Here is an 11,219-nt window from a genome sequence, read left to right on the forward strand (position 1 = left end):
TTCTCATTACATTAATTTTATTTTTATTTATTATTTGAGAAGGAGTCTGGCTCCGTCGCCCAGGCTGGAGTGCTGTGACAAAATCCCGGCTCACTGCAACTTCTGCGTTCTGAGTTCAAGCGATTCTCCTGCCTCAGCCTCCACAGTAGCTGGGACTACAGACTCCTGCCACTACACCCAACTAATCTTTTTGCATTTTTTAATAGAGACGGGGTTTCATCATGTTGGCCATGCTGGTCTCGAACTCCTGACCTCAAGTGATCCACACACCTCAGCGTCCCAAAGCGCCGGGATTACAGGCGTGAGCCACCACGCCCGGCGAGTCTCTCACTAGGATTCTCTGCTATTACATCATGCACTTGAAAGTGTTGTTTAATGTGTTCAAGGAAAAATGATTGGTGAGGACCTGAAAAAATAGCTATTGATCTATTACATTAATTCTTATTTTAATGGAAATAATTCACTTTTTAAAATTTTCTTTTCACTGTAAGGTACATTTTCCCAAGAAAGTAATTTGCCCAGGCTGGAGTGCAGTGATCTCGAACTCCTGGGGCTCAGGTGATTCTCACACCTCAACCTCCCAGGTAGCTGGCACTACAAATGTGTGCCACCACGCCTGATGAATTTTTTAATTTTTTGTAGAGATGGTGTTTCGCCATGTTGCCCGTGCTGGTCTCGAACTCCTGACCTCAAGGGATCCACCCACTTCGGCCTCCCACTGGGACTACAGGTGTGAGCCACCACATGCAGCCCCAAGGAAGTAATTCTTGATGAGTCCACAAAATCCTAATGGAGGAAAGCCCTATATTTTATCATCGAGTATCTATTTCCGCAATCTCCATAAATCCCACTGAGAAAACTACTTCCAAGCTACACTTGAGCTGTGCAGACACATGAGTGTGAGTAGACACACTGGCTTAAATGAATGGTGCTGTGGCATCACACACACACACACACACACACGCAGTAACTTTCCTTTTTCTGCATTTTTTTTTTTTGCCCTGAAAACTAAATTGAATCCATTTTCCAGAACATTTAGTAAATTTCAGAGTTCCAAATCAAAGAATTTTTCACAAAGACCCCAATCTTCTCAGAGTTTAAATTTAAAAAAAGAAAGCAGGCTAAACCTGTAGTTAAGTTTGACACACTCCAAAAAGGCAAATCACTAGGAAATGCAGCAGAAATTAAATAAACAGAAAGCCTAACATGAGGCACAAGAACAAGAGGCCACCTTATGCTGTGGCCAGCAGAGGCATTCAAACATTCCGTCAGCAGGATTCCAGCCAACCTCCGAAGCTCACTTTTATAAGCCAGCCCCAGGCATCCCAGAGCAAGATGTAGCTGTGTAGTCTACCTCTCCGCAGCTGCTTTAGGGGGGCTGGCAACATGGCTCAGCAGGCTTGCCCCAGAGCCATGGCAAAGAATGGACTTGTAATTTGCATCCTGGTGATCACCTTACTCCTGGACCAGACCACCAGCCACACGTCCAGATTAAAAGCCAGGAAGCACAGCAAACGTCGAGTGAGAGGTAATGGGGCTTCTCAATCAAGCAAAATTCTAGGCTTAGAGAGTGTGGGGAGGTGCTGGACAATGTTAATTTTCAAACTCCTCCGGGAGACTATCTTTGGTGATGGCACCATGCCATCATCCCTATATGGCATTTCAGGGGATTAAGTGAACTTTTAATTCTCTGGGATACTTTATTTTAAAGAAACCAGGCTGCTGGGTTTAAAAAAACAACAGGGAAAAAATTTGATAATAAAAGAATTCTGTGTTGTATATTTTTTGTTAGGTGGGCTTAAATAGAATGTGCTTCAGAGGAAGCTCACGTGGATTTCTGAAAATCTGGTGTTATTAATATGGGGCAAAAAGAATGTATTAACAGAGCACACTGTTTCACTAGCAGATATTGAGTAACTCGATTGAGTTATATTTTAAGATAACTATAATCTTATTCCGTGTGTAGCAGAGGATAGAGATTTTGGTAATTGTGACTACCTGTTTTGTCATTAGTTATCATTAGCTGTATTTCCATATCCTTGGCAGCATAAGGACAACCTATACCATATATTTAAACTTTTTCATGTCAGAGACATTGAATCTCTCCAACTTAAAAAAGTCAATATGCAAAGTCATCTAGTATTTGAAGGCATTGTGATGCAAAACTGAATCTCCCGGGAACCTCAAATTTTGAGTGAGTTGAATTGGGTTAACAGGTTAAAGAAATTGAAAAGAACAATGATGATAGCGAGGTGTTTGCAATACGTTGAAACCTAAGCAAAAGAAAAAAACAAGACAGAGGGTCATGTTTTATCACATCCTCTGCATCATTTTCATTTCAGGATATTTCAGATTATGACTATTTCCTTATTTTCACTTCATTAGTAACAACACACACATACACACATTTCAGCAAGGTTACAGTCTATTTGACATGACAGATGGCTGGTGGGTAAAAAGGGGTCTTGTGCTCTCATGATTATAAAGTACGATTTTTCAGGGACATTTATTTACAAAATTTAAGTCTGGTGCAAGGTTTCTTTTTTTTTTTTTTTTTTTTTTCTGAGACAGAGTCTCGCTCTGTCGCCCAGGCTGGAGGGCAGTGGCACAATCTTGGCTCACTGCAAGCTCCACCTCCTGGGTTCACGCCATTCTCCTGCCTCAGCCTCCCAAGTAGCTAGGACTACAGGCGCCTGCCACCACGCTCGACTAATTTTTTGTATTTTTAGTAGAGATGAGGTTTCGCCGTGTTAGCCAGGATGGTCTCGATCTCCTGACCTCGTGATTCGTCAGCCTCGGCCTCCCAAAGTGCTGGAATTACAGGCGTGAGCCACCGTGCCCGGCTAGTGCAAGGTTTCTTAAGTGGAATCTTTTTTCCTTAAGAAATACTGTACTTCTTTCAGTGAAAGATTAAAATATTTCTCATGAGTAGATGAAACATATTGCTGAAGATGGTATCAAAAGGAGAGGGGAGAGAGAAGATACTGGGTGACGTGGCACATTTCTGTAGCCAGCGTTTCTTCACTGCTGGATGGAGTGGCACTCCTCTTGAGAGTGGCGATCACCCAGTAGGAATGTGTGAAGAGGGTCTGAACGTGACTGCGTGTGCATGTGGGTGCTGTGTGGGTGTTTCTGAAGTAATCGCAGCTTAGGTCACACCCAGCTTTTCCAGGGGCCTCCCTCCCCTTCCTCCTCCCACTCTCTTCTCTCTCCCCACCTTCTTTCCCACTTCTTTACCCCCTTCTTCCCCACTGCCTCCCTCATAACCACATGTGCATGCACATGCTTTTTTAAAAAAAAAAAAAAAAAACTGACTGGATACACACCTCTTAAATGTCATTCCCCCAGTATAGTTTTTGCTACTTTTTGCCATTAGGTCCAAGAAAGTAGATTCTACAGTAGGTGAAACAATAAACCTAAACCAGTCAAGCAATTATATCCCTACCCATCCATATACTTTTAAAATAGTTTAAGTACCTTGAGATATAATAATACCAGCGTTTAAGAGATCAAAAGTGAAAGCCATCTTCTCTCTCCCAATCCTCACCACAAAAATATCCGCTATTAACTATCAGGTAATACTATTCCCAGAAGTTTTGTGCTTTGTTTTTTGTAGGATTGTTTGTTTTGAGACAGAGTCTCACTCTGTCACCCAGGCTGGAGTGCAGTGGTGTGATCTCGGCTCACTGCAACCTCTACCCACCAGGTTCAAACAATTCTAGTACCTCAGCCTCTCAAGTAGCTGGGACTACAGGTGCCCGCCACCATGCCCAGCTGATATTTGTACATACATATTTTTTAGTATAGATGGGGTTTCACCATGTTGGCCAGGCTAGTCTCAAACTCCTGACCTCAGGTGATGGGATTGCAGGCATGAGCCATCATACCCGGCCTATTCCCAGAGTTTTTAAAATGCACAATTAAAATACATATTTTTAACAAAATAAGAATTGGCTATGCAGAATGTTTGGCTAGGCAAATACATTTATTTCATCTATTAAACCTTCGATAGTTACCAGTGTAAGCAATACTTTATTCATTTTAACAGCTGCATAATATTCCATTGTTTGGATGGGTCATCACTTAATCTGATCTCTCCCAATACATCTCTTTTTGATTAAATAGCCCCAAGTAACTGCTTTGCACACATACTGCTCCCCATGTTAGGATGTTATGAGACATTTCCAGAAGTAAAATTGCAGGTTAATTATACTTTCTAATTGTCCCTCCAAATGATAACACCAATCCATCTTCCCATCTTCTGTGTATGGGAGTGCCCATTCCTATATATTTTGACAATCCAACATCATATAATGGTTTTACTGGCCATGTCTTCTGGGAATGACTTTTGTGTTTCTACACTGTGTCTACCTCTGGAGAGCAACAATAAAATGAAAGAGAGCCTTCTGGGGGACTCAAAATAGCAATGGAAGAATTTAGCTTCAAACACAAGATCTCTCTGGTACTTGCTTCATAGGTCTCAATTTATGTGTTGCATTCATGAATAAAATATGACTTTTCCAGCTCAGTAGTTGTTCCACATATTCCCTTTGTTTGTTGTACACAAAAGACATCTACATCAGCTACAAAGGATGGAAGCTACAGGCAAGTCCCTGGATAATGAATTTCATAACCATCTCCCAGGAGCCTAATATCAATTCATGTGTCTTCATGTTAATTACAATGTTTACAATCTCCCAGTAGAGGCCACTTATTTAAGGAGAACGGAGCAGGAAGCTGAGAGGGATGGGGGATGACATTTTTAGAGGTGACAGCTTATACCTTGGAAGAAGGTGTTCAGAAGTCTTTGCAAGCCCGGCCCCCGCCAGCTGATGAATTTGCATTCTGAATGCACCCTTACATTTTTTCTGGATTAAATGGTCACACAGATAAAAATCTTTAGGTTATAGTATTTCTGAGCTGAGCCATGGGATGCTTTCAGAACTGATGTGCAGCATTAAGTAAAACAGAGGCAGGGGCCACCCCTGGATATTCCAGAAGACAGCTTCCTAACCCAAATGAGGAAACATCTGGCTTATGAAGCACATGTTTAAGGGGACAGTGAATTAGCACATGTGAGTTTTAGACTGTCCTGAAAAATCCAGTACAGAACATAGACTTCCTCCATGGCATCCCCACAAAGCAGCAGCTGGGGACAGTTCATACCAAGCTTTAAGTATCTTCTCTGTCTGGGGCCATGTGCTCGGGACCAAGAAGGTAGAGGCAATCACTGTGCAGAAGCAGGTAAGAGGGATGAAATGAGAACAGGCTTGGAGCTGGGCAAATTTAAATCCCAATTCTTCACTTTACTAGCTGGGTGACCTTCAGCAGGTGAATTCAGCTTTCCGGGACTCTTTCTTCTGCAGAATGGAGACAATGATTGTGTCTCTCTCAAAGCACTACTGAGAGAATTGATCTCTGACAAACAGTATGTGGAGGCTTTTAATAATTTTTATTATGATTTATAATTCCTGCTTTTGAAGACCTCACAAGCTGCCAATCTCTAAGAGAATCCTTATTACACCTGAAATTTCAATTTATCCAAGGTTTCTTGTTTTCTGCCACTTACTTATAGCCAAGATTGGTCAAGGATGGCTATAAAGATCCTTTAGCCTCATCCAGGAACATACAAGACTTAAGTTGCTAACACCTAATATAGACATATTTCTACATGAACCTTTAGCACTTAACCCTGCTGGTAGCCACCATACCTGAGGCATGTGTTGAGTAGGAACACTGGGGACAGGGGACCTGGGGACCCAAATCAGTCAGAGTATGAATTCTGCCATGTATCTTTCGAGACACTCTCATTGGACTTGTCCTCATTCTTCAATGGGAATCCAACTTTTCTCCATTCATAGCTATGTTTGAAGAGCAAGTGAAAACAATTGTGTATACCATAAAGTGTGTATTCACTAGGCAATATTATGATCAACTATTATGTACCAAGTATCATGTCAAGCATCAGAAGCACCAAGAATAATAAGACAGATGAAATAAAGTAGAGAATAGAAAATATAGAGAATACTCTATAAAATATGGAATAAAATAAAATGTGAACTGAGACTAGAGAATGAAGAAAAATAAGTTTCAAAGAAAGATTAGCAGAAGGGATACTAAATTATAGTATAACCAGGAAAGCCTTCTCAGAAGAGGAGATATTTAAGCTTGCTAAGAATACAGGAAAGCGCTGGAGCAAGAGTGATCCTAGCAGAAGGAACACACAGGAAAGATGAGATTGAGCTCATTCTCAGATGACCCTGGAAGTCAACAAGCCTAGAGTCACAGGATGTGACTGGAGAGATAGAAGGAGCCTCATCTCACAGAAGGACCTTCTAGTACTATGATTGCCATGAAGCTCTTAGGAATCTTCCTGTCCAAGTTATTTTCTTTTTCTTTTTTTCCTTCCTTCTTTCCTTCATTCATTGTTTTTTTGTTTGGTTGGTTTTTTTTCAGACAGAGTTTCACTCCCTCACCAAGGCTGGAGTGCAGTGGCATGATCTCTGCTCACTGCAACCTCTGCCTCCCAAGTTGAAGCAGTTCTCATGCCTCAGCTTCCCAAATAGCTGGAATTACAGGCATTCAACACCATACCCAGCTAATTTTTATACTTTTAGTAGAGACAGGGTTTTGCTATGTTGGCCAGGCTGGTCTCGAACTCCTGGCCTCAAGTGGTCCACCCACCTTGGCCTCCCCAAGTGCTGGGATTACAGGCGTGAGCCACTTCGCCAGCCCCAAGTTATTTTCATGCATTAATTTTGTATACACTGGGCTCAGGTTCACCAAAACCACTATTGCCTTGGGTCCTACATTCCAAAGCTTGATTTTATTTTAATCATATGCTTTTCATCCACCTACCCCATCCCACCCTAAAATTTTCCCCAGACAAGGATGGAGATCTGAAGACTCAAATTGAAAAGCTCTGGACAGAAGTCAATGCCTTGAAGGAAATTCAAGCCCTGCAGACAGGTAAGGTGCAGACCTTCTCAGTGCCTTGTCCCAAAGGAGACAGGAAAATTTCTGGGTCAATTTCTGGGGGACGTCTTTTTAAAAGAAACACTGACAAATCAACAATGTGGCCAATAAGAGGCCCCAATGCTGGGAGATGATTGTTTTAGGAAATCAGCTTCATTTACAATCCCATTCTCCTATATATGGGTGGTATAGAAATAAAAATAAGTAGTTCAGGAATAAATTTGAAAAGTCAGTCCATACTTATTCTCTAAAGAGTAGTGAAACAGAATGAAGCAAGTATGAAATGACTAAAATGATCAGCATTTATTGGATGATAGCTAAGTGCCTATCAGGCCACCAGGACTCACTCGGGCCACACCCAGCCTAAGATGCTGGAAGGACATGGGTTAGAACCGCAGCTTGCCAACAGGGCAGCGCCAGTGTTCCTTCCCACAGTTATGCAGCCACATGCGCTACTGCCCAGGAGCTATTCTCCAAGGGGTGAGGAAGTGAGCCATGTGGGCAGGTTTGGGAACAGCCCTGGTTTACAAGGCTCATCCCCCAAGGAGCTAATATCCTTTGTAGCAATTTCAAAAGCAGGGTGTTGAGGGTCCTCACAAGAGACCTGCCTCATTACAAGTTACTGCCTTCAGGGAAGACTGAAGTTAACGGCTTTCCATCAAGTATTTATAACTCCCAGACCAGATGCATGTTACCAACCTGGGGTCATTTTTACCACAAGCAATGTTGCCTAGTAACAAGGGTGACATACTCCCTTTATCAGGCTTCCAGGGGAACAGAATTAGAAAGTTAAAAGACAGCAAAATGCTTATGCAGAAGGTGAGTTTTGTTCATCCTTTACCCACAGTCAGGTACGAGAAATTCTTTATAAACACAAATCCATTAATCCTCCAGCAACTTAAGCTATTATGATCCTAATTTTACAGATGAGGAAAATGAGGCACAAAGAAGGTAAATAATTTGTTCAAGATATACACAGCTAGTTAAATGTCAGAGATGAGACCTAAACCCAGGCACTATGGGCTCTGAGGCCTGACTCTCCAATGCTATGGCCTAAAACTATCTTTATGCTCAGTTTATCCTGAATAATCTAAACAATATTACCAAGGCTCAGTTATCTGCTTAAGAAAATCCCTGTCTCTCCACATGCAAAACTAGAATTTAATTGACTAACTGACTGATTGATTTTTGAGACAGAGTCTCGCACTGTTGCCCGGGCTGGAGTACAATGGCGCAATCTCGGCTCACTGCAACCTCTGCCTCCCAGGTTCGCATGATTGTCCTGCTTCAGCCTCCTGAGTAGCTGGGATTATAGGCACACACCACCACATCCAGCTAATTTTTTGTATTTTTAGTATAGACGGGGTTTCACTATGTTGGCCAGACGGGTCTTGAACTCTTGACCTTGTGATCCGCCCGCCTCTGCCTCCCTAAGTGCTGGGATTATAAGTGTGAGCCACCACGCTGAGCATTTTTTTTAAGATAAATATTAAATACCATCTAGTTCCAAAACTCCCAAAGAAATCCAACACAGAGTAGCAAGCATGTATATATCATAACAGCATGAGGTTTAAGGCTATGTCTTGGGATAGGGCAGACCTGCGTTTGGGTAGCTGTGTTCTCACATGCTGCAAAAATTACTTCATTTAAAAAAATGTGGCTAGGCACAGTGGCTCACGCCTGTAATCCCAGCACTTTGGGAGGCCGAGGCAGGCGGATCATGACGTCAGGAGATCGAGACCATCCTGGCTAACATGGTGAAACCCTGTCTCTACTAAAAATACAAAAAATTAGCCAGGTGTGGTGGTGAGCACCTGTAGTCCCAGCTACTCGGGAGGCTGAGGCAGGAGAATGGCGTGAATCCGGGAGGCGGAGCTTGCAGTGAGCAGAGATCGCACCACTGCACTCCAGCCTGGGCGACAGAGCGAGACTCCATCTCAAAAAAAAAAAAAAAAAAAATGCTAAGGTGTTACAAGTAACAACTTCTCTAAGCCTAAATATCCTGATATGTAAAAATAGGGGTAATAAAATACAACTTCATGGGGTTGTCAGGATTATGTAACTTAATTTATGTAAAATGCTTGTTGTCTCATCATTATCATACTTCATTCCACAAATACTTATTGCTATTTGCCAGGTCCAGCCCTAGTCATAATACACTCAAAATGCATCTTAATATGTTAAATTTCACATCTTCACAGTCTGTCTCCGAGGCACTAAAGTTCACAAGAAATGCTACCTTGCTTCAGAAGGTTTGAAGCATTTCCATGAGGCCAATGAAGACTGCATTTCCAAAGGAGGAATCCTGGTTATCCCCAGGAACTCCGACGAAATCAACGCCCTCCAAGACTATGGTAAAAGGAGCCTGCCAGGTGTCAATGACTTTTGGCTGGGCATCAATGACATGGTCACGGAAGGCAAGTTTGTTGACGTCAACGGAATCGCTATCTCCTTCCTCAACTGGGACCGTGCACAGCCTAATGGTGGCAAGTGGGAAAACTGTGTCCTGTTCTCCCAATCAGCTCAGGGCAAGTGGAGTGATGAGGCCTGTCGCAGCAGCAAGAGGTACATATGCGAGTTCACCATCCCTCAATAGGCCTTTCTCCAATGTGTCCTCCAAGCAAGATTCATCATAAATTATAGGTTGATGACCTCTAAGAACAAGTAAAAATTATAATTTTTACTTATTAAAAAATTGCAACACAAAATCAACGTCCATAGCAATATGATAGCGTCAGCCAATTTTGCTAACACATTTCTTTGGGATTTTGCCCTTCCTGGTGTATAGGGGATCAGAAATATTGATCCATGTGCACGCAGATAAAATGGCTTCTGCTAAACAGACTAAAATCTTTCTCTCTAGTCTTTCTCACTTGTACAAACCCAGTCTGTTTTCAAAAAAATCACAGTAGCAATGCATCTCATCACTCTAGAAAAGCAAGCTTAGGCTACCTGAAAGATTTTCCCTTGGAAGTTTAGTTTATGTTTGACTAACAAGAATTCCCTAAATCAGAGACTCTAGGTGCTATATAATCCAAAAACTTTTCAGCCTGTTGCTCATTCTGTCCCATGCTGGCAATAATACCTTGTCAGCCCATTACCCTTTTTTTGAATTGCTCCATCTCCTGGTGGGACTTTTGTCTGCCATATCAGAACACAAACCCCTGAAGAGGTTCTGATTTGATTTTTTTTTCTCTTCATGCCTACCCCTTTTTTGGAAGTTTCCAGCTGCAATTTGAAAGGAAATGATAAGGTATATATTTGATCAATTTTCATTCCCACCATTGCATTACAACCTCTAACTTAAATGGGTAACCCTAAGGCAGATCAAAGAAGCAAATTGCATGATAAAGGGAAATAGAAAAAAAGAACCTACATTTATTTTGCGTTAGCATCCTTACTCTCACCTTTTATGAGATTGAGAGTGGACTTAATGTTTCCTTTTTTACATTTTTGTATACTTATTTTTTTTAGCCATCATTATATATTTAAGTCTATTATGGGCAACCAATCTTTGGAAGCTGAAAACTGAATTTAAAGAATGCTATCTTGGAAAATTGCATACGTCTATGCAATTTTTTATTCTGTCAAGTGCTATTCTGCTTGTTTAACTAGATTGTACAAAATAACTTCGTTGCTTTATATCAAATTACAAAGTTTAGACTTGGAGGGAAATGGGCTTTTTAGAAGCAAACAATTTTAAATATATTTTGTTCTTCAAATAAATAGTGTTTAAACATTGAATGTGTTTTGTGAACAATATCCCACTTTTCAAACTTTAACTACACATGCTTGGAATTAAGTTTTAGCTGTTTTCATTGCTCAATAATAAAGCCTGAATTCTGATCAATAGAAAACGTGTTCGAGTGTTAATTACAGTTATTCAAAATATGTTGGTTTATATTAAACTTGGCAGAGTTCGAGGGGAATTACCCTGAATTTAATCAAACTGGTGATTTGGATATACTCAGAGAACAATTTTACCTGGCAATGAAGAGGTATGGTCTGGCTAGAGGATGGAAACTTTTAAAAAATTTTAGCTGCAGTGGCTGGGCGCAGTGGCTCACACCTATAATCCCAACTCTTTGGGAAGCTGAGGTGGGCGTATCACTTGAGCTCAAGTGTTCAAGACCAACCTGGGAAACATGGCGAAACCCTGTCTCTACACAAAGTACCAAAATTAGCCAGGTGTGGTAAGGCATGCCTGTGATCCCAGCTACTCAGGAGACTGAGGTGGGAGGATT

The 11,219-nt window shown here is 41.5% G+C and overlaps 1 protein-coding gene across 1 annotated transcript; it reads left to right on the top strand.

Moving 5' to 3' along the window:
• Positions 1-1,332: 1,332 nt before the first annotated feature.
• On the top strand, positions 1,333-10,827 carry CLEC3A (C-type lectin domain family 3 member A). Its single transcript, XM_004058030.5, has 3 exons — positions 1,333-1,528; positions 6,886-6,969; positions 9,177-10,827. Exons 1-3 carry the CDS (start codon positions 1,387-1,389, stop codon positions 9,569-9,571), a joined length of 621 nt encoding a protein of 206 aa, XP_004058078.2. The 5' UTR covers positions 1,333-1,386; the 3' UTR covers positions 9,572-10,827.
• The last annotated feature ends 392 nt before the right edge of the window (positions 10,828-11,219 follow it).

Source organism: Gorilla gorilla, chromosome 18 (genome assembly GCF_029281585.2).
Source record: "Gorilla gorilla gorilla isolate KB3781 chromosome 18, NHGRI_mGorGor1-v2.1_pri, whole genome shotgun sequence".
NCBI classification, from domain to species: Eukaryota; Metazoa; Chordata; class Mammalia; order Primates; family Hominidae; genus Gorilla; species Gorilla gorilla.